Here is a 26,601-nt window from a genome sequence, read left to right as displayed (position 1 = left end):
TTTGTTTGCTCTAGTCACCTCTGCTTATGGATCTTTATGGCACGGCAATCTAAAATTAATACGGTGATATTTAACCGTTTCATTCGGAGATATAATGTCGCCGGTTGGCCAGCAGGTGGCGCTGTGTGTGGAACAGAGAGGAGATGTTCTGTGTGGTGCCTGGAAAATTCCAGGCTTTTCTCAGAGCACCCACAAGCACGATGACGCATTAGAGGTCAGGGGGTCACTGTAATTTACACCTGATCTGCTCTGGGCCTGCAAGACTATTTGTGTAAAAGCGGAGTGCTTGCAATACTAATGAATTATAAAAACAGCATACGCCGATCTTCAGTTCACCTCACCCAAGTTTAAAGACTCAAGTTTTAAGCAGTGTGAAGGAGCCAACCGGTTACAATCGACAAGAACCAATAGTCAAAAAGCTATTGAGACATTCATTCATTCATCCATACATAATCGAGACATTGTTTAAGAAAACTCAGATTCGGGATGGGCTCCATTCTGATATGGATCGCCCACTAATCACAATCCAATCAACTGTTGAAGAACAAACACAAGTACTGTCCTGCATGAAGTCTTGCTCACTGCATACCAAGTTTAATTCAGAAATATGTTTTATTGCAGGGCTGATTCTAGCTATAAATGGTATAAGCGGCCGCTTAGGTCCACCCAGCCACAAGATGGGTGGGGGGGGAGGGAGGGGGGGGGGACCTCCAAGTAGGAACTTGCTTAGAGCCCCCATATGCTCAGAAATAGCCCTGTATTACTGAAGAATAACGGGTTGCGAATGCCATTTCATGTTGAATTTGTGGTGATGTGTGTGATTTTCTCAATGTTAATGTGGATAAACAACTTGAAGTAAGCCATTCGCAGGTTGATTTCCCCCCAAAATCTATACAGGCTCTGATCCAACTAACAATTTTATGTTCTTATAACATTTTCTAATGTCCCCATTATGTTGTTGAATTCTTTTTTGGAATGTTCGGTGCATTTTAAATACGTTTTTAGAATGTTTTGATAGAAACATTCTGTAAACCGTTTTTTAGTTTTGTTTTTTTATGTACAATTTAGTAACATTTAAAGAATGTACACTATATAATCGATACATTTTTGAGGAATCGATGTACTAATATCAGCCGGCATTTAAATTAGAACCCTAATTTGTGTGCTTTCAATTCACTGCCAGTTGCATTCTATTCAATGTAGTCTGACGTAATGTTATGGGAGACCACAAGGGGCGACATAACATTTACTGAAGCCGGTCACGGCACAGATATCACATAAACAATACGAGCTAATGGCAGTCCAAAGATATGAAGGTTTTTCTACTACAATACATGAAGTGATGTTGATGAGTTTGCAGGTTAGTGTATGAAACTGGTGTCACTGTGCAAACTGAACGATTAGAAATGGCGACATTTATTATGCAATTTTCCTGAATGTAGCATTAAATTGGTCATTCATTCAAGCTTGCAAATCACAAAAAGGCCCACTTGTAACTTAAAATACACGTGTTTACTCTGTAAAAGATACGTATACACAATACATCCTTCAGTAAAGACTAGAGTAAATCATCTTTTTCTTTTGGGTCAAATTTTATGGACAACTATGCAAGCTCTGAGAACGTTCCCTGTTAGCAAGGATCCCGACTAGCCAGACACAACAATATTGGCCCGTTTAATAATATTACTTCTATAAATATGAATAGATAATTCATGGTGATGCAACACCTTTTTCTTGAATGGCCAATTTCTCAAACCACCACAGATTACTGTACTGTATATCCTTATTTCCTGCTATGCATTTTATTATTATTATTTATTTATTGTTAACGTAAATGGTTAAAGAAAAGACCACCGTACACCCATATCCATCGAGCACTACTCTGAATAGTCTATTAGAGGAACACACAACGTGTCCACAGCAAACTGAAGTCCTCTTAGGCAGAAAGGAAACTATCGCACATGTGCAAATGGGTTAACATTTGTCGTCACGCATCCTAATTTATAATCGCAAAGGCAAGCAAAACTGTCGCAATGCACTGAGTTATGCCATCTAAAACTCACACCAGTTGTTCTTTTGAAGATGCAACATCGGACGGTTCCTGTCACCGGGAGCGTGACACCCCACAGAGCGCCTTTCCTCATAAAGATGACCCTTGACCTCTGAGAGTTCTCAGGTTCTAACACAGGCTCTAGACGAACGCCCAAGTGACTAAGCCCTCGGAGCAAAGCAACGTCTCGGGAAGTGTGAACAGACCTTCGCCCACCCCAAACGTACACACCAGCAAAAAGGGTCTTTATGCTGGTGTAACCCAATACAGCCCATGCTGAGAGGGGCAGGTGGTGGCGGTAACGGATACTGTATATACTCCGCTCCGCACAGGGAGGCCAGAGTGCTCTGAAGAATGGAAGACGCCTTGCCATCTGTGAGCCACTACGTCTCGCCATCGCTACCAGCCCATAACTCAGTTAAAATTGTCTCTCTGTTAGCGAAGAGAGCCATGTACAGGAAAACCCAGTGACTGTGTCGACGTACCTTGAGACCTTGTTCACCTTTAGGACCTGGTGGACCCTGTCCTCCTCTGTCACCCTGAAATAGGAAAATAGAATTAGCATTAGCTTCCCATAGCATTGCCCTTCATCAACTGAGGGACATTGATAATTGAACATAAGAAATAGTTGGTTCAAATGTTGTTTAAAAACCTGTAAGCCGCTTTTCCATACATTTAAAGATGAGGTCAAGCCTGGCACGATTCCAACACGTGCTATGAGTGCGTGCCAACAAAAGGGCAGTGCCCATTCACTGAAGCGCGCTGGGCATGCAGAAGATGTATTTACTTTTTAAATGCATCCTTTGCGATTCACAAAACCATTATGTGGCTTAAAGGTGGAGTAAGTCATATTAATCCCATATACTTTGTCAAATTCCACGAATGTGTCTTCACCGTCCGCTAGCTGTCCGTTCTGTGTGTGCGCTGAAAATCCCCCCCCGGTGTTTATACATAGCCATGCCTCTGAAAATCGTACATTGGAGCGATCCACACAACGCTATTCCAGCCAACCAGAAACAGGGGGGTGGTTCTTACATGTGCACAGGTTGGGGGGGGAGATGGGGAAATGTGGCGGTGAGCGAGAGGGAAATTCATAAGAAGAAGAAGAGGGACGGTAAATCTAGCGAATGCTAACGTGCTGAACTCCAAGCATGAGAGATGGCAGAGAAACCGCCCAAGAAATAAAGATCAGACGAATATAAAATGGAAAAGAAGAGGCAAGATCAGGCAAGGGCTAGGAGCCACGTAAACATTAGTTTTACTATGTTTCACAGAACCAAGACATGCTGTTGTTGTGATGCTAGCTATAGTAGCAGGAGAGTTGTGAGTGTCGCTGTCTGGAGCTGGTGCGCTGGCTCTGGAAAACCGTCTCGTCCTCTCTGCATGTTATCTATGCAACAGCAACTGTAGCAACAGTTTGCTAACCAACTACCTAGTTACCGTTATTAACATTACTTGCTGTGTTGTTGTTCGCTCTATATAATCGTATTTGTCCGTATAACGTTTGCAAAGGTTTTTATAAGTTTGCTAGCACCGTGGGATAATTTGGATTGACGCATATATCAAAACGTTATCCTAGGTAACGTTAGCTTCTTTGTTAGCTTGGCTACAAATCTAAATCAAAACAACGAACTCTCGCTAGTTTATACTCTGTTGTGTGTTTTGTATGCTGTGTTTTTGTGCTTGTCATTCATCTATTAATGTTTTTTATTATTATTTTGCTTCACCCAGTTGTTAATGTCGTTGCCTTGGCAATGCACATGCATGAATTTGAGGGGGCGGAGTTTATGAAGGAACACTGAAGGGAGGGGTGTGTGTGTTTGGCTGTTGAGTTCAAATATCATCAGTCGTTCTCAGTAAATTGACTTTGAATATAATGCACGTGTCATATGGACTACTTTCGGTGGCCGAAAAGAATAATGTTATAAATGAACACTAATTAATTTAAAGAATATATGTAAGGAATAATGTGCAGTCAGTCCCAGACAGGGTGATGAGGACGAGGAGGGGTCTTGTTTGACCCTGAAGGGGTTTTTGTGGTAACAACCGGCTGACTGTACATGATCTCACTTATTACACGGTACAAACCAAATATATAAACCTCAGTTTGTGTTGGTGTTTATTTTGTTAATAATGACCATCTGACTGCCCATTATCCAGCTTATTACAAGACCTGTGCAATATATTTATATATTCATACACACGTGTATACAACACCAATTCCGAAACGTTAGGACAGTATGAATAATGCTAATAAAAACTAAAATAATTGCTTTGTAAATTATATTCACCCTTTGCTATATTGAAAGCACTACAACTACACATTATATGATGTTTTATCTTGTGAATCGTCTTGTTTTTTTTTTTTTTAAATGTACAGTAATTTCAAATCAGATGATTGCAACACGCTCCAAACAAATTGAAACAGGTGCAATTTATGACCAATAACAATTTGACGAGTTGAAATAACAAGGCGACGTGAAACAGGAGATGTTAAACAGGCAATCGTGTCATAGTACATAAGGAGCCTCACAAAAACAGCCTAGTCCTTCAAGAGCGAGGATCATTGTCAATTTGCCGAAAGATGCTTCAGCAAATAATCCAGCACTTTGAGAACAATGTTCCCCAAAGACAGATTGGAAGGATTTGGGGCATTTCACCCTCTACAGTGCACAATGTAGTTCTTGTCAAATCTCGGTGCGTAAAGGGCAAGAAAAATCCACTTCTGAATGCGCATGAACTCTGACCCCTCGGATGTCTCTGCCTTAAAAAACAATCATCTGTTATGGATATCATGAACATGGGTTTGGGATTACTTTAGTAAACTTTTGCTAGTCAACACCACTCGCTGTTAAGACATTGCTATGTAAAGGAGAAGCCGTACATCATCACTGTCCAGAAGCGCTGCCGACTTCTCTGGGCTCAGTCTCATCTTAGATGGAAAGTAGGACAGTACAACTGTGTTTTTGTTAGTCTGAAAGTCCAACAGGTTTTAAGCAACATGAGGCTGAGTAAATGATGACAGAATTTCTGTTTTTGGATGAACTAATCCTTTAAAGCCAGGAAGAGGAGAGGAGCATTTACCTGATCACCTGCTGGTGCCTGACCCGGGGACAGTCCTGGATCTCCTTTTGCTCCCTGACAAACAAAAGAATACCAAATATTACATTCAGCTTGATGCCACATATTCCACAATATGAGTCTAGCAGCTACTAGGTAAGAGGACCTTGTATGAAAGTGATAAACTCAAAGTCATGTCTGAAGCTCTCTTCCCCTGCGTTGACCGTGGCTGAAACAGTCAAGTGTGAACAGTCATGAATCACAGGGAATAAGAGATATAAAGGGGAAGATGTTCTCAAAAGCTCCTTCCTGAGTCTATTCAAACACTAAACCTGAGAAATACAGATTTACAGAGTCAATAAGACTATCAGAAACATACCTGAGACATCTTAACCAATCCACCCATCAATCATCAATCCATCATCATGTCTGCTAGAGGCCAAAACATCATGTTTTTACTCCAATAAAGAGGAGTATATTTCTACATAGTGCGAGTGTGGCACCTTTCTTTTTAAAGTATCAATCAATCATGCAGGCATTTAACCATTCATCCATTCATTGTGTCAATCTATCCATTCATTCCATATTCATCAGTCCATGAGTATTTATTCATTTGTCCATCAATAGACTCATTGATTCATTGTTTGGCAATCTATCTGTCCATCCACCCTCTTTCTATCCATTCATTCAATTCATTTATTCATCCATCAACATATTGTGTCAATATATCTGCCCAATCCATTCTCCATCCATCCATCTGTATTCATTTATTCATCCATTCATCATCCATTTATTCATCCATCAATCTATTGTGTCAATCTCCCCACCCAATCCATTCTCCATCCATCCATCTGTTTTAATTCATTCATTCATTCATTCATCCATACATAAACGAGGCATTGTATGTCAGCCTTTCCATCATCCACTGTCCATTCATTCATTCATTCATTCATGCATCAATATATCAATCTACTGTGACAATCCATCCATCCATCATTTTTCCATTCATTCATTTATGCATCCATCAATCTATTATGTTAGTCTATCTGCTCAATCCATTCTCCATTCATCCATCTGTTTTCATTTATTCATTCATCCATAAGTCGACCCATTGTGTCAATCTATCAGTCCATCTACTCTTCATTCATCCATCCATCCATCCACTCTTCTTCCGTCTATCCATCCATCCATTGTGTCAATCTATCAGTCCATCTACTCTTCATTCATCCATCCATCCATCCATCCACTCATCTTCCGTCTATCCATCCATTCATTGTCAATCTATCAGTCCATCTACTCTTCATTCATCCATCCATCCATCCATCCACTCTTCTTCCGTCTATCCATCCATTCATTGTGTCAATCTATCAGTCCATCTACTCTTCATTCATCCATCCATCCATCCATCCACTCTTCTTCCGTCTATCCATCCATTCATTGTGTCAATCTATCAGTCCATCTACTCTTCATTCATCCATCCATCCATCCATCCATCCATCCATCCATCCATCCACTCTTCTTCCGTCTATCCATCCATCCATTGTGTCAATCTATCAGTCCATCTACTCTTCATTCATCCATCCATCCATCCATCCATCCACTCTTCTTCCGTCTATCCATCCATTCATTGTGTCAATCTATCAGTCCACTCACTCTACATCCATCAGTATTCATTGACTCATTCATTGATCCATTTTGTCAATCTAACCGTCCATCAACTCTCCATCCATCTATCCATCCATCCATCCATCCATCCATTGTGTCAATCTTTCAGTCCATTCACTCTTCATCCATCCATTCATCCATCCATCCATCGTGTCAATATATCCACTATTTATCCATCCATCCATACATCCATCCATACATTCATTTATTCATCGATCCACTGCATCAATCTATCCATCCATCCTTATTTAATTTATTTATCATTACTCCATTTCTCCATTGATTTATTAATTTATTCTTTCATTCATCAATTCATTGTGTCAGTCGTTCCGTTCATCCACTCCATCCATTGATTCATTTATCCATCCATTGTGTCAATCTATACATCCATCCATCAATATTCATTCATTCATTCATTCAATCAACCATCCATTCATAGATCAATCGATCCACCGTTTGTCAATCAATCTATCCACTCTTAATTCATTCATTCATCAATATGTTCATTCATTCATCGATCTATTGTGTCAATCTAACCATCCATGCTTTTTCCATCCATTTATTTTTATTCATCAATTCATCCAATCTATTGTGTCTCATTCTATCTGGCCAAAACATTCTCCATCCATCCATCTGTATTCATACATTCATTCATCCAACCATAAATCAATTGATCCATTGTGTCAATCTATCCATGGTGGTGTAGTGGGCTAAAGCACATAACTGGTAATCAGAAGGATGCTGGTTTGATCCCCACAGTCACCACCATTGTGTCCTTGAGTAAGGCACTTAACTCCAGGTTGCTCTGGGGGGGATTGTCCCTGTAATAAGTGCACTGTAAGTCACTTTGGATAAAAGTGTCTGCCAAATGCACACTCAATGTACACTCAGTGATGAAATGTTAACACACACAGAGCAGATATCACCTGCATTAAGACAACTGTCATCTTCTGTACAACATGTTACTTCATATACAGTATAAACATGTCAGAACTGTCAAAAACATCTTTCAACACGCCACATATAGATCCCCTCTCTTTCTGTCTTCTCTTATTTAAGAAGGGATTACAGAACTCTCTTGTTTCCAGAGACCCAAGCAGAAGAGGATGACTAATCTGTGGGATGCATTGGCATTTTGAGATGTTCCATAGAGATGTTATCTGGGTGGGAACGCAGCAGGTGACCCTGACGCCTACTCATGTCAACTCTGAAGTTGTCTCATTGCTTCTGGACGAAGAGATGAGCACTTTGTCCTAAAGCTTGATGGGAAACTCCGACTGACACTTGCACAAATGACGGTACAAATGTGTTCAGACTCATCAGAAAGAAACATCAATAATAAAATCTCTTTCAAATCTGAATTGTTTTCCCCATGGACAGACTTCTGCTGAAGTCTCCTGCTTAAGATGCTAGTCCTGAGAAAAAGACCCCAATAATATCACACATGTTTCCACTAAAGAGCTCAACAATGTCTCAAGCTGTGCTCAGATTTGCCAACATATCATATGAAAGTCTGAGATCTCAATATGACCTTAAACATTTCTCATCAAATTCACCCAAGAGCAAATAAACACCATTTATAGATCTATACTCTTATTGAATGTCAACAATTGTCTAATTTGTGTCCATTTTTATTTCTCCTTAAGAATTTTAAGACTTCAAGTCTCCTGAGCTTTGAGAGAGCAACCTGTGAGCAATCAACTTTTCCTCTGGTAAACGCTAAATCACACAGAGCTGCAGTTACTGGTGAATACAGAAGCAGGGAATCAGTTTACTGCAACCAACAGTAAAACTTCCACTGTTGATGCCACAGTGTGGTCGAGGAAACCTCTCTTCTCCCCACAGACGTTTGCTGTGGTGTAGAGACCACATCTAGTCCTTTGAAGCTCCACCAGAACACTCTGCCACTGGCTGGAACTTTACAGAAGTAGCGGTAAGACCAATACATTTCAATGTCAATACTACACTTTACCATTGCCAGGACAGATATGTAACCACTAGACCATTTCAACCCTATTCTTACTAAAGAGCTTTCCTTCTGAACAGCCTTCCTTAAAACTTCCTTCTTTCTTTTCTCTGGAACACCCTTCCAAACATTTCCTTAATTCCCTCCTTTCTTCAGAACTGCCTTCTTTCCTTCCTTCAGAACTTTGTCTTGGACTTTCTTCCGAACTTCTTTCCTTAAGTTCGACTTCAGAACTTCCTTCTTTCCTGTTCCATACAATTCCTTCTTTTACCTCTTGAAATAACTTCAAAACTTCCTCTTAAACGTCCCATTAAACTTTCTATTTCTGAACTTTCTTAACTTCGTCAGAACTGCCTTGTTTCTTTTCTTCACACCTTCCTTCTTTCATTCCTCTTGAATTTCCTTCTGAACTTGCTATTGAACTTCCTTCTCTCCTTACTCTTGAACTTCCTGCTGAACTTCCAATTGAACTTCCAACTGAACTTCCTTCTCGCCTTACTCTTGATCTTCCAACTGAACTTCCTTCTCTCCTTACTCTTGATCTTCCAACTGAACTTCCTTCTCTCCTTACTCTTGATCTTCCAACTGAACTTCCTTCTCTCCTTACTCTTGAACTTCCAACTGAACTTCCTTCTCTCCTTACTCTTGAACTTCCAACTGAACTTCCTTCTCTCCTTACTCTTGAACTTCCAACTGAACTTCCTTCTCTCCTTACACTTGAACTTCCTTCTGAACTTCCAACTGAACTTCCTTCTCTCCTTACTCTTGAACTTCCTTCTCTCCTTACTCTTGAACTTCCAACTGAACTTCCTTCTCTCCTTACTCTTGAACTTCCAACTGAACTTCCTTCTCTCCTTACACTTGAACTTCCTTCTGAACTTCCAACTGAACTTCCTTCTCTCCTTACTCTTGAACTTCCTTCTCTCCTTACTCTTGAACTTCCAACTGAACTTCCTTCTCTCCTTACTCTTGAACTTCCAACTGAACTTCCTTCTCTCCTTACACTTGAACTTCCTTCTGATCTTCCAACTGAACTTCCTTCTCTCCTTACACTTGAACTTCCTTCTGATCTTCCAACTGAACTTCCTTCTGAACTTCCAACTGAACTTCCTTCTGAACTTCCAATTGAACTTCCAACTGAACTTCCTTCTCTCCTTACTCTTGAACTTTCTTCTCTCCTTACTCTTGAACTTCCTTCTCTCCTTACTCTTGAACTTCCAACTGAACTTCCTTCTCTCCTTACTCTTGAACTTCCTTCTGATCTTCCAACTGAACTTCCTTATGAACTTCCAACTGAACTTCCTTCTCTCCTTACTCTTGAACTTCCTTCTGAACTTCCAATTGAACTTCCAACTGAACTTCCTTCTCTCCTTACTCTTGAACTTCCAACTGAACTTCCTTCTCTCCTTACTCTTGAACTTCCTTCTGATCTTCCAACTGAACTTCCTTATGAACTTCCAACTGAACTTCCTTCTCTCCTTACACTTGAACTTCCTTCTGAACTTCCAACTGAACTTCCTTCTCTCCTTACTCTTGAACTTCCTTCTGAACTTCCAACTGAACTTCCTTCTCTCCTTAATCTTGAACTTCCAACTGAACTTCCTTCTCTGCTTACACTTGAACTTCCTTCTGAACTTCCTTCTCTGCTTACACTTGAACTTCCTTCTGAACTTCCAACTGAACTTCCTTCTCTCCTTAATCTTGAACTTCCTTCTGATCTTCCAACTGAACTTCCTTATGAACTTCCAACTGAACTTCCTTCTCTCCTTACACTTGAACTTCCTTCTGAACTTCCAACTGAACTTCCTTCTCTCCTTACACTTGAACTTCCTTCTGAACTTCCAACTCAACTGCCTTCTCTCCTTACTCTTGAACTTCCTTCTATCCTTACTCTTCAACTTCCAATTTAACTTCCTTCTCTCCTTACATTTGAACTTCCAACTGAACTTCCAACTGAACTTCCTTCTGAACTTCCAATTGAACTTCCTTCTGAACTTCCAATTGAACTTTCTTCTCTCCTTACTCTTGAACTTCCAATTGAACTTCCTTCTCTCCTTACATTTGAACTTCCAACTGAACTTCCAACTGAACTTCCTTCTGAACTTCCTTCTGAACTTCCAATTGAACTTCCTTCTGAACTTCCAATTCAACTTTCTTCTCTCCTTACTCTTGAACTTCCAATTGAACTTCCTTCTCTCCTTACATTTGAACTTCCAACTGAACTTCCAACTGAACTTCCTTCTGAACTTCCAATTGAACTTCCTTCTGAACTTCCAACTGAACTTCCTTCTCTCCTTACACTTGAACTTCCTTCTGAACTTCCAACTGAACTGCCTTCTCTCCTTACTCTTGAACTTCCTTCTATCCTTACTCTTGAACTTCCAATTTAACTTCCTTCTCTCCTTACATTTGAACTTCCAACTGAACTTCCAACTGAACTTCCTTCTGAACTTCCAATTGAACTTCCTTCTGAACTTCCAATTGAACTTTCTTCTCTCCTTACTCTTTAACTTCCTTCTGAACTTCCAACTGAACTTCCTTCTCTCCTTACATTTGAACTTCCAACTGAACTTCCTTCTGAACTTCCAACTGAACTTCCAACTGAACTTCCTTCTAAACTTCTTTCCTACATTCCCTCTTTCCTTCAGAACGTCCTTTGACTTAAATTCCTTCCAAACATACTCTTGAACTTCCTTCAGAACTTTCTATTAAACTTCCTTCTTTCCTTGATTTTGAACATCCTTTCTTCCGAACTGATTATCTTAATTCCCTTTTTCCTTCAGAACTGCTTTCTTTCCACTCAAACTTTCTAACGGATATCATGACTTCTAAACTTCCTTCCTGTTTGTCTTTTTGAACTTGATAAGTGTCGTAACCGTTTGGATTACATTCAGGACAAACAGTACAACCCTTGATACTAGTACTGCAATTATCAAGTACAGTCTGCTGTATATGACAACCAAACTGAACGCTGAACTCTAATGCACACATGCTTTACACACGCCACATTTACACGCATCACATCTAAAGCAGCTTGTGTGTAATCTGAGTGTACAAAGCTAATTAACACATGGTAATATATGAGTGAATATGTAGAATTTCATAATAAGAGAAACTCGCTGTGGAAATCACTGATGTTGATGGAGTTTTATTTCAAGTCAAAGAGAACATCTGTTTAGCAGTCCTGAAATAAATCTGCAGCTCATAACCAGGTCCTTACATTTTTCCATGTTCTGACTCATACATTTGCATGCACACTCACTCAAACTCATGAATGTGCACAATCTCATTAACACACATACACTTTTCTCCAGTTAACAGGCTTTTAATACCACGGCACAGATACATTTTCCTCTAATCTTTCAACAGTTTAAACTGTCAATGTCTCACCAAAGGCTCTTTCCAGTATTTTCCACACGCACACACGCACACACACACACGCACGCACGCACGCATGCACACACACACACAAACATAAACACACACACACACACACACTCACAGTCACACAGTCACACATGCACGCACACATGCAGTCACATACAAACACACACACACACACACAGTCACATACACACAGTCACATACACACAGTCACATACACACTCACACACACACACACACACACACACACACACACACCCCCAGGTACATTCTGGTTTGACATGAAACACACTTTACATGGGCAAGCAACTGACATACCATAACAAATGTTTATTACAAAAGAAGAAATATTTTCGTGCTTTGAAAGTCAGCGAGTTTGGACAGGAAGGAGCGTTCTGAAGGAGCGTCTAGCAAGCAGCCAATGAAGTGGAGTAAGGGCAGAGACATGTCTCTCTGTGTGTTGATGTTGTAGTGGGATTGTGCTGGAGGATATTATTGCAACGCTATCCCTCGAGCACGAGCCGTGGCAGCCAAATCTCTCAATGACACAGAGAGCCCAAAACAAAGAACTCACCTTGGGGCCAGGTAAACCAGGCAGCCCGGGGTTCCCGTGTGGACCAGGCGGACCCTGAACAAGAGAAGAGGGAGACAGAGAGAGACAGACAGGAGTGTCTTTAAGCTACAAGTCTCTTTATCTGAGATCTTATCTTCATAATGTAAAACCTTTATCGTTCATGAGAGAAGTGGAGCATAAACACATTATTCCACACTCACAGTTCACTGTAAAATATTTAAACAACTCGACTACATGTGGGCAAAATATCTTGTTGTTGTACATTTCTGTTTTATCAAATACTAAATTAAAAGAATGCTATTTATATGATCCCTCTAAACATCTTGTGTACTCTGCAAGGAGCATGTAAACATGTGTATATTTGATATTTATTTATTTTACACACACTGGGGGCCAAAAGTTTTGCTGTTTTGGAAGGAAATCGGTACTTTTATTCAACAAAGTGGCGTTCAACTGATCAGAATGTATCAGTCAGGACATTAATAATGTGAAGAATTACAACTTAAACTACTTCAAAGAGTTCTCATCAATAAATCCTCCATGACAGCTTTACAGATCCTTGTTATACTAGCGGTCAGTTTGTCCAGATGCTCAGGTGACCTTTCACCCCACACTTCCTGTAGCACATGACCTTTCACCCCACACTTCCTGTAGCACTTGACCTTTCACCCCACACTTCCTGTAGCACTTGACCTTTCACCCCACGCTTCCTGTAGCACTTGACCTTTCACCCCACGCTTCCTGTAGCACTTGACCTTTCACCCCACGCTTCCTGTAGCACTTGACCTTTCACCCCACGCTTCCTGTAGCACTTGACATTTCACCCCACGCTTCCTGCTGCACTTGACATTTCACCCCACGCTTCCTGTAGCACTTGACCTTTCACCCCACGCTTCCTGTAGCACTTGACCTTTCACCCCACGCTTCCTGTAGCACTTGACATTTCACCCCACGCTTCCTGTAGCACTTGACATTTCACCCCACGCTTCCTGCTGCACTTGACCTTTCACCCCACGCTTCCTGTAGCACTTGACCTTTCACCCCACGCTTCCTGTGGCACTTGACATTTCACCCCACGCTTCCTGTAGCACTTGACCTTTCACCCCACGCTTCCTGTAGCACTTGACCTTTCACCCCACGCTTCTTGCTGCACTTGACATTTCACCCCACGCTTCCTGCTGCACTTGACCTTTCACCCCACGCTTCCTGCTGCACTTGACATTTCACCCCACGCTTCCTGCTGCACTTGACCTTTCACCCCACGCTTCCTGTAGCACTTGACCTTTCACCCCACGCTTCCTGTAGCACTTGACCTTTCACCCCACGCTTCCTGCTGCACTTGACATTTCACCCCACGCTTCCTGTAGCACTTGACATTTCACCCCACGCTTCCTGTAGCACTTGACCTTTCACCCCACGCTTCCTGTAGCACTTGACATTTCACCCCACGCTTCCTGTAGCACTTGACCTTTCACCCCACGCTTCCTGCTGCACTTGACATTTCACCCCACGCTTCCTGTAGCACTTGACATTTCACCCCACGCTTCCTGTAGCACTTGACCTTTCACCCCACGCTTCCTGTAGCACTTGACATTTCACCCCACGCTTCCTGTAGCACTTGACATTTCACCCCACGCTTCCTGTAGCACTTGACATTTCACCCCACGCTTCCTGTAGCACTTGACCTTTCACCCCACGCTTCCTGTAGCACTTGACATTTCACCCCACGCTTCCTGTAGCACTTGACCTTTCACCCCACACTTCCTTTAGCACTTGACCTTTCACCCCACGCTTCCTGTAGCACTTGACCTTTCACCCCACACTTCCTTTAGCACTTGACCTTTCACCCCATGCTTCCTTTAGCACTTGACCTTTCACCCCACGCTTCCTGTAACACTTGACCTTTAACCCCACACTTCCTGTAGCACTTGACCTTTCACCCCACACTTCCTGTAACACTTGACCTTTCACCCCACACTTCCTGTAACACTTGACCTTTTCACTCCACACTTCCTGTAGCACTTGGAATTTCACCCCACACTTCCTGTAACACTTGACCTTTCAACCCACACTTCCTGTAGCACTTGACCTTTCACCCCACGCTTCCTGTAGCACTTGCCATAGATGTGACTGTCTTGTCGGGCACTGCTCACACACCTTACAGTCTAGCTGATCCCACAAAAGCTCAATGGTGTCAAGATCCATAACACTATTTTCCAATTATCTGTTGTCCAATGTCTGTGTTTCTTTGCCCACTCGATACTTTTCTTTTTGTGTTTCTGTATCAAAAGTGGCTTTTCTTTGCAATTCTTCCCATAAGTCCTCCTGAGTCTTCTCTTTACTGATATACATGAAACTGGTGTTGAGCGGGTAGAATTCAATGAAGCTGTCAGCGGAGGACATGTGAGGCACCTATTTCTCAAACTAGAGACTCTGATGTACTTATCCTCTTGTTTAGTTGCACATCTGGTCTTCCACATCTCTTTCTGTCCTTGTTAGAGCCAGTTGTGCTTTATCTTTGTAGACTGTAGTTACACCTTTGTATGAAATCTTCAGTTTTTTGGCAATTTCAAGCATTGTATCGCCTTCATTCCTCAAAACAATGATTGACTGACGAGTTTCTAGAGAAAGCTAATATTGAGCTTAAGACATGCCAGTCTATTGCATTCTGTCAACTCAAAAACATACACAAAGACAATGTTCAGCTTCATTTAATGAACCAAATATCTTTCAGCTGTGTTTGATATAAAGTGATTTTCTAGCACCACATGATTATTTTATCATGATTACTCGAGGATAAGGTGTTGCAGTGATGCTGCTGTCCAGATTTGATCAAAAATGACTTTTTTCACACAGTGATGGTGCTGTTAACATCAGAAATGTCCTGACTGTACTTTGTGATCAGTTGAATGCCGCTTTGGTGAATTAAAGTACTGATTTCCTTACACACAAACACACCCACTCATACATACATGCATATAAAGGCTATCTATACGTATATCCATGTTCTCATGCGATGTGGTTACATCTGACCAACTTGGAATATAATTTTAAAGCTTGATGGATTTAATAGTATGTAAAAAAAAATAGAAATGAAAGAAAAAATGGATTGGCAGAAAAAAAGGTAATAAAAGTTTGGAATGACATAACGGTGCATAAATCACTGAATTATAATGTTAGGGCGAACTGTCCCTTTAACTGCGCTATTGCTCATTCTGTAGATGAGTACTTGTTCTGACAGACAGTGTCTAAGAATAAACTATCAATCACTCAGTGAATGACATCACTGCCATCAGCTCAAGACCCTACAGCGGTGTTTAATAGTGTAACACACGGCCTGAGAGGAAAGTGCTTCCATACACATATCTATAACGATACTGTACGTGTGTGTGTGTGTGTGTGTGTGTGTGTGTGTGAGAGAGAGTACAGTTCTTGTAGCACATTCCTCCTCTGTCTGCATGCCTTTACTGCACTGCTACTGTCACTGCTACACACTGACTCTCAGTGCCTGATTTCTATAGTCTTAACTTTACTAACTTTTTGGGGGGTCTGGGTCTCTCAGCGAGTATTGACACTGACTATCACACCTGGAGTCGTGAGTTTGAATCCAGGGTGTGCTGAGTGAGTCCAGCCAGGTCTCCTTAGCAACCAAATTGTACCGGTTGCTAGGGAGGGTAATGACACGTGGGGTAACCTCCTCGTGGTTGCTATAATATGGTTCTCACACTCAGTGGGGTGCGTGGCGAGTCATGCGTCTATGCCGCGGAAAATAGCCTCCATACGCGCTACGTCACCGTGGTAATGTGCTAAACGAGCCACGTGATTAGATGCGCGGATTGACGGTCTCAGATGCGGAGGCAACTGAGGTTCGTCCTCCGCCACCCGGATTGAGTCACTACGCCACCACGAGGACTCAGAGCGCATTGTGAATTGGGCGTTCCAAATTGGGGATAAAAAGGGGAGAATTTGTTTTTTATTGTGCATATCACATGATTTAACTGAGAAAACACATTCTGCAGTTCTCTTTCTTCGCGTATTCAGTTAGCATGCTAGCTGATTAGCCTGCTAAGTCAGCATTCCATCATGCATTCCCTACACTCAGCTGTAAAGGGATTAAAGGGAAAGGAGGCGGCGAGATCCGGCTTGGTAATATAAATAACGGTTTATTATAAAACTGAACCATAATGACAAACACACACACAGGTGTCGGACAGCTGCCCGTAAATCTCTCTCTCTGCCACACTGCCGTCTCCGGTCGGCCTTTAGCCCCTCTCAGAGGCTTGATTAGCCTGATAAGGGGCCGGGTGTGTAGCATCATGACACGGCCCCGCCCTCCGCCCTGTCACATCACATCAGCATGCTAACAAACTTGCCTGCAAAGCAATCGCAGCACAAAATCATATAAAACAGAGTTTTTAACAAGGTCTCAGCTGAAAAAACAGCTCAATCCAGCATAAGTTTGTTAGCTGGTCTCCCAGCGTGGCTAAACGGGTTTGGCTGGTCTGTTTTGGTAGTAACAGACCAGTGGTTTGGTGCAGGGTATTCAATCTTTTACCACACCGGCAGAGAGGGAAAACACAATGAACAAGAAAATCAACAGACAATCAGACAGACATTGCATGACTCTGTAACACAGAGAAGCAGGATTCACCCGACGGCAAATAACCAAACTCTGATCCGTCATAAGTTGGAGTCTTACCCTTGCTCCTCTCTTTCCTGGGGGTCCGGGCAGACCTGGTGGGCCAGGGGGACCCTAAAGAGAGAGAAACAGATGAGTGGAAAAGAGAAAGAGAGATTAGTCAAGAAGCGTTTCTTAAAAACATCGCAATAAATACAGTGCAATTGAAACCTAGTGCTTTTGACTCCCAGTTTCACAACCCAAAACCAAGTCATCGTCGAAGAGACACTCACTTTACTCCACGACTCCATGCTCAAACCCCAATGGATGCAGGGATTATAAAGACATGATCTCATGTGGCTTTGTGGTTAGAAATAGACTTATCATTCATCTATTTTGAATCGTCATCTTTTGGCCTGCGTCCATAAAGTTCCAAACAAAATTAAAAGAACTGAATGAAATTAAAAAAATCTGGAGTGGGATTTCGGACCAATGATATTTCACAGTGGGCGGAGCAACCAAACATGGCCCTCAAAAATAGAAACCAAGCGAATGACAAAACGTCTTGTTGCGAAACGCTAACAGAACTAAAATCAGTTTTTGAAAACACGGCTCTCACAAAAACAACAATGAAGCTTATCTAAAGCATCAACAGAGCAAGCATGCATATAAAACGTTTCCATAAAAACATTCCATTAACCTAGCATTAACATTCATTAGCCTGAGGAATGACACCGCCAATTATGCTAACTCGTATTCAATCTAAATGTTCAATAAATATCCAGACTGGCCTGGTGATCTTCAACCGTACAAATAAAGACAAGAGCAAGTGTGATTGTTTGTTATGGAACATGCTGATTTGACTTCAGTGCGTCTAGACGCTAACATAAGTAAGCTGACACTTTATTTTGAATGCTGATGTGCTAGTGTCCCCGCCAGGCTTCTTAACTAGCTTAACTATCAAGAATTCGTTGGTCTTCATGGGGAAAAAAACATGCTAGCATGTTTGCTGGTGAACAGCATGGCTATGCTAGTTAACCCCTGTTGAGCTGGTCTCCCAACCTGGTCAAGCTGGTTAGCCTGGTTTGTTCTGATGGTTTTAGAAGGGTTTGGGGTACTTGTCAGCAGATCAGGCCAGATGAACACCAGCTTAAATCCATATAAGATTAGCAAAACAATGGTTTAACAATGGCTAATTATCACTAACTTTGCCACTTGCTAATTCTGGCATAAACACTGTTTATTAGCCAATATCTCTTCAGTCTGCTAGCAGGCCATTCTGTGGGTGGGCTGAAAAAAAATCTAGTATTTGTACACAGCCCTGACTCTGTACATGGGACAAAAACAAAGTGTAACAGACCGATCCACACAACTCTACTCCAGCCAATCAGCAACAGGGGGTGGTTCTTGCACGTGCACAGGATGAGGGGTGGGGGCGGAGCGAGAGGGAAATTAATTATAAGAGCGATGGCAAATCTGGCTGATGCGAACTTTCTAAACTCCAAATTTCTTTCTAGACGAAATAAGAAGGATTAAGTCGAGGGCTAGGAACCGCGTCAACATCGGCGAGGCTTATTTAGCGGTGGTGAGTCCTCCAAGAGGGAAAAGGCTTGAAGATGGATGCATAAGTTGGTCTTTTACTTCTCGATAGGTGGGTAATGGTCTGCACTTATATAGCGCCTTTTTAACCTTAGCGATATTCAAAGCGCTTTACACTGTGACTCAATCACCCATTCACTCACACATTCATTCACCAATGGCGGCAGAGCTGCTATGTAAGGTGCTAGTCTGCCATTGGGAACAACTTGGGGTTCAGTGTCTTGCCCAAGGACACTTCGGCATGTGGAGTCATGTGGGTCGGGAATCGATCCGCCAACCCGCTCTACCACCTGAGTCACAACCGCCCCTAACATAACATGGTAACATAACTGTTGCTATGTTTCACAGAACCCTTATATGCTATTGTTGTGATGTTATATGTAGTAGCAGGAGAGATGAGAGTGTCTGGAGCTGGTGTGTGTAAAACCATCTCGCGTGCATGATTTGGAGGGAGGAGCTTACGGAGGAGCACTGAAGCGAGGGGTGTGTTTGTTTTGGCAGTTGAGTTTGAATATCAACAGTGTTTCTCAGGAAACTTGAAGTGTGTCCACAGGTGGAACCAGTGCAATCCTTTCGTTTGATGTTTGCCAACAATTGCCAACAAAACCATGTCCTGTTTGAAACAACAATGTGGCTGATAATCTACATCAGATAAGCTCTAGCCTGGTAGCTAGCACTGGATATTCAGCCCTTGTCAGTATTCTCAAAATAAAATGTGTGCATTGTTTCTCGCCCATCAGGATCTCCAATAAAGTACTAGACCTACCACCAAAGATGTTGAATTGGCCAATATTTCCATATTCTCTTTTAGATTATCGGTATATATATCCACAAACCGACAATCAATCCTGCAGAAAAATCCATCTTAAGATGGTTGCTGTGTTTTTGAACATGGGAGCTGGTCCAAGCTGGTTCAGAGTTGGTCCAAGCTGGTCTTGAGCTGGTCCAGGCTGGTCATGTGCTGGCCAAAGCTGGATTGTAGCTGTTCGACCAGCTAACATGTTCCAAAAACCAGCTTGAACACCTTGAGCTGGTATGACCAAATCGTAGCTGATCCAAGATGGTCTACCAGTTTGAACCAGCTAAAGACCAGCTTGGACCAGCTAAAGACCAGCTTGGACCAGCTAAAGACCAGTTTGGACCAGCTAAAGACCAGCTTGGACCAGCTAAAGAACAGCTTGGACCAGCTAAAGACCAGTTTGAACCAGCTAAAGACCAGCTTGGACCAGCTAAAGACCAGTTTGAACCAGCTAAAGACCAGCTTGGACCAGCTAGAGACCATCTTGAACCAGCTAAAGACCAGTTTGAACCAGCTAAAGACCAGCTTGGACCAGCTAAAGACCAGTTTGAACCAGCTAAAGACCAGCTTGGACCTGCTAAAGACCAGCTTGGACCTGCTAAAGACCAGCTTGAACCAGCTAAAGACCAGCTTGGACCAGCTACAAACCAACTAACATTTTCCAAAACACAGCTACCAGCATAAGCTGTATTTTCCAGCAGGGATGCACCAAAAAACAATCTTTTCACACTGAAGCTTTTCTTGTTCGTGAAGGACATTTCCCAACAAGTGTAAAAGTGTAAAATGACTCCAGAATAGGAGTGAAATGTTTTTCAAAGGGATGGTCCAAGTCAGTTTGATCTGCATAACACAAATCATATTGCTTGTCTTACAGAATATGGTGCCTAAGTACCCTCAGCGAGTGAGCCAAAGTCATTCATCAAGACCCGCATAAACAAAGACTCGCAGGTTTTTAAGGCACCGTTTGCTATCATAATGCATCTTGTGTGTTTTGGCTGTGTATTGACTAAATGTGTTTGTGTGTATGAACATCTGGAGAAAAGGTCAGAGAAGATTAAATATTTCAGGGCCAGCTGTGTTCCTCAGTTTAAGAGACATCTGTGGAAACTCTGAGACAAAAAAATTATGCTTTCACAGTGGGAATCCTAGGGCCATACAGTAGGTGAATCTAAAAAATACAATTAAAAACACATCATATAACAAGCCTAAGTTAGTTTGCTGGACTTAACAGTTTGAGCTAGTTCAGCTGGTCTAGCTTAGTTGGTCCACAAACCCTCTAAAACTATCAAATTAGACCAAGCTTGTCAAACTCACTTGGCAAGATTGGCATTTAACTGTTTCAGTTGGTCGGGCAGCTGGTTTCCCAAACTGACCAGCTAACAAGTGCCTAAAACCCCTCTAAAACTATCAAAACAGACCAGTAGAACCAGTTAAGCCAGGTTGGGAGACACGTACACATCTTAAGGTCAAAGTATACTTTAGTTGTTCACCAAGAACATAACTGGTAATCTGATAATCAGAAGGTCGCTGGTTCGATCCCCACAGTCACCACCATTGTGTCCTTGAGCAAGGCACTTAACTCCAGGTTGCTCCGGGGGGGACTGTCCCTGTAATAAGTGCACTGTAAGTCGCTTTGGATAAACGCGTCTGCCAAATGCATAAATGTAAATGTAAATGTAAAATTTCTGTGTTATGAAACATGTTTTTTCCCTTCAAGAAAGAACATTGAAACTATTTTTAGATGATCCCAGCTGGTGTATTTACCTCTTACAGACCCTCAGAGCGAGGAATGCACTGTATCCCACAGCCAAGTGAGAGTACTTATGGTGAAGTCCAAGAAAAATATCCACACAGTCATGTCTCATATCCTCACACAAACCACGCTAGCACTACTTATGCAAACACCTCAGTATTCCTCACATTAATGTGCAGGCAACGGTTTAAACATGAAAAAAAACATTATCTCAGCTACTTTTGTTAAAGGGGCAAATCAGAATCTTTTCCAAAAATATCATCCGGCTTCTATCTGTGTTAATTTGATGGCATATTCTGTAATTCTGCAACTGAGGCCCACAGTGACCTACTGATGAACCGCTCCACTGCACAGTTACGCTGAAAAGAGTTCATTACTTTTTCTATATTTAGAAGAAATTAAGTAAGCTCCAAGTAGAGGTCTTCACGGGTCCAAAAATGTGTGCCGTCCGGAACCGACCCAGACCTGTCTATTATTTGAACGTTTGGATCCAGACCCGTGCAGAACCGAGAAATGCCGTAAATGTACTACCCGGAACCGACTCGGACCAGTCTATTATTTGAAATCTGGACCCAGACCTGTCTATTATTTGAACGTTTGGACCCGGACCCGTGCAGAACCGAGAAATGCCGTAAATATACTACCCAGTACAGACTCGGACCAGTCTATTATTTGAAACCAGTCTATTATTTGAAATTCAAGTCTTTATGAGAAGCTACTACTTACAAGATCCAAAGCCTATGACATGATGTGCTTGCATGTGATTTTGGGCTAAATAAAATGGACAGCTTTTTCACTTCCTGACAAAAGCACTAGTGTAACAAAGTTAAGAGGTTTAGGTGAGACATTAGGTGTGCGATCGATGCTTTGTGTATTTAATTGTTCTTGTGGTGCTACTGAGAATGACGGGAAATGTAGTTTTGTCACACTGCCACCACATAAACTGGCTAAATTAGGAGTATTTTCTAGTAAGCTATCACTATTACACTGTAACCTCAACTCTCTGTAACCTCACATTAACATCACCTGGTTAGCTTGTTGCTAGAGGATGCAAACCCCTCTATGAATGGAGGCGCAAATTAAAAACAAATTGCAGCATGAGCCACTGGCAGCAAATTGAGACATTCCATTACTGTATAACCACCTGCAACTCCAGGAGGATCCTGGACAAACTATCATCTCTGTTGATAATCACTACCTTTCCATGATTTATTACACCTTCTCTTCCCCAGTAGGCTCTTGATGAAATGATACACAGCCAAGTGCATGTTCTCATTATTATCTACTCAAACAAATCTATAAATTATCCTGGACTCTTTTGCATTGTAATTTGGATAAATTCACAAGTAGAGCTTTGCACCAACTTGCAGTGGTATGGCTCTGCGCTTTGAAGATTGTGGATGTCATTCAAATATGGTAGAAAAAAACAGCAGTTTACTTACTGGAGGACCTGGTTCTCCTTTAGGCCCAACAAATCCATCATAGTCATAGAAATATTCAGCTTCTTCAAATCCGTATTCATATCCATAACCTTCAGAGTATCCTGTGTCGTGCATCCCCTCTCGGAGCTCATCCTCGGGTTGGTCCACCAGGTTATAGCTGCTCTCTTCGCGATACAGGGTGGTGCCATTCACTTTCAGATTGGTCCGCACAAGATCCTTGTTAGATTGGTGGGATCTATCGTTATTCCTCAAGGCCTCTTTCAAACGACTCTGCATGACAATGGTGATCAAATCCGGGGTGGCTCGAGTGGCCCTTGGCTGCTTGAGAAGCTGATGATTTTCTGTGTCATTTTCACCTACTAGGTTCCTTTCAGTTTTGGCACTACTGGTAGGAGTCCCAGCAGTGAAGCCTAGGAATCGAACCTTGCTGAGGGGGCTTAGAGATGGACCCAGATGTCTTGGTGTGCTGGAGCGTGATGTTGGTGAGCTTGTGGTCGAAAACTGGTCGGAAACTGCCATAGGAGTAAAACTGGTGCCTTTGGTGGCGTGGGTGGTCAGGGTGAGTATATATCTCACAGTGTGCAATTCTGAAGACCTTTGGCGGGACTTTCGGGAGGATGAGACTGTTGGGAAGGTGGACTCTATGCTCTTGGACTTCAGGGGCAAGGATCGGAACGTATCAGACTGTCTGCATTGTTTTTTAACATAGTCGCAGTAGTGCGCCGCAGCTTGGGCAGAGGGGTAGATGTCCAGTTGGCACAAAGCTCCTTCAAACTGCACTGCCCTGGAGTCCATCCTGCCCACAAAGAGGCGACCTTCAGAGCCCAGTGTCTGTGGATGGGTCAGTGTTTCCTCACTGTACTGCACGGCCCCACAGCGTGCGTACAGGGATACTGAGCGTGGCTGAACCCCCACGGAGAAGGAGTGCCACTGTCCATCCTGCGTGTCGTACTTGAAGTAAACTGATGCCTTCTCGCCCGTGTAAACGACCACTCGTCCAGGCAGGAGCTGCAAGCCAAACTGCAGTCTGTCCCTGCTGTCACGCATACTAAAAAGAAAGGCATTGTTCGCTCGCCAGGAGCTTAAAGTGACTATGACAGAGAACTCCTCCTCCACGCCAGCGGGGAGCAGGCCCTCCAATGGTGCTTCAATGAGGGCATCCTGTCCAAGAATTACTCCAACACCAGGAGGCAGGATGGTTAGAGATGGAAGAGACGTGAGGTATGCTGTCCCGGAAGAGTGCCTGTCTCTGCGACCGGAGAGGCCCAGCTGATGTATAAGATCTACACCTGGAGAGAAAAGGAGGGACAACTGTGAGCACAGCGCATACATGTGACAGAGATAGAGTTTGGACAAGCAGACATCACTTCAAACATATTACGAAAGAGGTTGCGGTTGAGTAGATGGTTTCTGAAAATATCAAATAGGTTTTTTGGTACGATTACACTCATTTCAAGGCAAAGTGTGCTATCTTTTCAATGCTTTAATCCTTTTTCCTAAACCAGTTTAATATGCAGAGTCAACTATAAGTAATTTGTAGGTTGATTCCCTTGATAATGTAACACTGTGACTCTGTGGCACTATCAAAACTTTGCAGTTTACTTGAACATCCTGTTCAGCCCAACACAGCAGCATTGACCATTGGCGTGAGTTTGGGGCAGGACCAGTGGGGTAACTTGGATCTTACGGGCCCCAGTGCAAAGAACCCGTCGGGCCCACTCCTTGGGGAGCCTGGGTCATTTATCATCACCTGTCAGGCCCGCAGTCATTTTTATGGTTCCTTTTGGTTGACTGTTGCGGGCCCCCTCTCACACCGGGCCCTAGGGCGGCTGCCCACCCTGCCCTCCCTATAGTTACGCCCCTGAGCTGGACTATCTGTTTGTCTGACCACTGAATGAAGGGGGCAGTGTTTCTTAAATCCTGTTTGAAGGAAAAATGACTGATATGCTATTACAATATTATCAGATGTAGCCAGGGCATTGTTATGCGGTTGCTGGGTGGTTTTTAAGCATCTTGCTATGCTGTTGCTAGGGTGTTTGGAGTTTGTTCAAATCACTAACCCCAAGTATATGCAATAGAAGTACTAATGCTTGACTTACCAAGCACTACTAACTAGGCCATGGACCGACCGCTACGCCAAGTCTCTGACAAATATCGATTCAAAACCGTTTAATGCTTAAATTTGGTCTTATCACAGATTACACACGAGTCCTTGCTTATGGTCGTTAGTAGCATCTGTGGTCCAGATAAAAATTAAAAAAAGGGGAATGGCGGAAAACACACATCTCTTTCTCTTTGAGTAGCTATTTCTCTCTTTTCTGTCATATTTGATTACTCTTTCTGCATGTGAGTGATTTGGCGGCTAGATAGTTGCATTTCTAAAATTTTGGCAGATGCTTTTTATCCAAAGTGACTTACAGTGCACTTATTACAGGGACAATCCCCCCGGAGCAACCTGGAGTTAAGTGCCTTGCTCAAGGACTCAATGGTGGAGGCTGTGGGGATCGAACCAGCAACCTTCTGATTGCCAGTTATGTGCTTTAGCCCACTACGCCACCACCACTCCACAGATATTGTTATAGGAGTGCAGATATGCAAATATGCTTTGAGAAACTGTAGTTTGCGCCACAGACATGAGTGATACCTCAAATCATGCAGTTTGTTGAGGAGAGATGTGCCGTTACTTAGCAATTAGTCTTACAATGATGATTAATCCGGCCAAACAAATTGCACAGACTTACACTGAAGGAGTGACCAGAGTCACTCATTTAGAGAGCAGACTTAGGGGTGGCATGTTTGGACTTGAGACAGTAAACAACCACCAAAAAACAATCCAGAACACCTTGGCAACCACATAGCAACAGTAAAACCACTTAGCAATGCGCTTGCAATTGTAAACACAACAACCTAGTATTTTGGCAGTGACTTTTATCACACCAGACACCACTATCCGTTGGGTGCAACTAGTGGCGCAGAAATGGCACAATTTACCTTTAATGTTAGCTCATTTTACAATGCAGATCTTGACAAAATAAGTCACAAGACTCACAACTAGCACAAGGTCACATTTAGGTGGAAGACAACAGTCTGCAATGTATCTGCAGATAAATACATTAGCACAAGGCCATTCAGGACGAAGCCTGTTTTTGACATCAAGTGTGCAGGAAACCCTGTTCTCCTGTCAGCAAACAGACAAGCTTTTACACCGTTTGAGAATGTCCATGGAGATCTCAGAGGAACAGCGCTGGAAGCAGACATTTTCATTACTAATCCAGACTTTAAACAAAGCGCAGAAACAGATTTCTTCATCCTGGGCTTCAGCAGCCGAGGCACGAAGTTACTGTTCGCTCTCACACACTATTTTCTATTCTTTGTGTTGCGAGTTGAGCGCAGGCTGTTACTGTGCCTCTTTCTTCATTGATTCACTATGCTTTTAAAAACAGACAGGATCTTAAACTGCCATGAAAATGAATTAGACTTCAAAGCTCTGTCAGCCATGTTTCTGACTGAGTGCACATGGGTGACCCTGTGACCTTTCACCTCTGTGGTAGTTCAAATTGAACATCGAACAGCCAATAACTTATTTTTAGAGTGTGGCCATGAACAACCATGAGGAAGCGCAGAGAAACCAGCCTGATGGCACTTGTGTTCTGGCCATCTGGAGCGCCGAAACAATTTACGGCGAGCCGTG

The 26,601-nt window shown here is 42.6% G+C and overlaps 1 protein-coding gene and 1 long non-coding RNA gene across 2 annotated transcripts in view; both read right to left on the bottom strand.

Moving 5' to 3' along the window:
* LOC127618931 (collagen alpha-1(XXIV) chain) overlaps window positions 1–26,601 on the bottom strand; it is a 127,898-nt gene that overhangs the window by 80,015 nt on the left and 21,282 nt on the right. Inside the window, exons 3-7 of the mRNA XM_052091634.1 lie at window positions 22,911–24,199; window positions 17,399–17,452; window positions 12,700–12,753; window positions 5,135–5,188; window positions 2,536–2,589 (exon numbers count right to left, since the gene is read on the bottom strand). Coding sequence (XP_051947594.1) covers window positions 2,536–2,589; window positions 5,135–5,188; window positions 12,700–12,753; window positions 17,399–17,452; window positions 22,911–24,199 — 1,505 coding nt within the window. The remainder of the gene's footprint in view (window positions 1–2,535; window positions 2,590–5,134; window positions 5,189–12,699; window positions 12,754–17,398; window positions 17,453–22,910; window positions 24,200–26,601) is intronic.
* Window positions 13,774–14,384, bottom strand: LOC127618649 (uncharacterized). Its single transcript, XR_007967479.1, has 3 exons — window positions 14,292–14,384; window positions 14,106–14,167; window positions 13,774–13,826 (listed from the first exon to the last, which is right to left on the bottom strand). It is a non-coding gene; the product is annotated as an uncharacterized LOC127618649 (long non-coding RNA).

Source organism: Xyrauchen texanus, chromosome 25, assembly GCF_025860055.1.
Source record: "Xyrauchen texanus isolate HMW12.3.18 chromosome 25, RBS_HiC_50CHRs, whole genome shotgun sequence".
Classification (NCBI taxonomy): domain Eukaryota; kingdom Metazoa; phylum Chordata; class Actinopteri; order Cypriniformes; family Catostomidae; genus Xyrauchen; species Xyrauchen texanus.
This window is presented reverse-complemented; position numbering and strand designations above follow the sequence as displayed.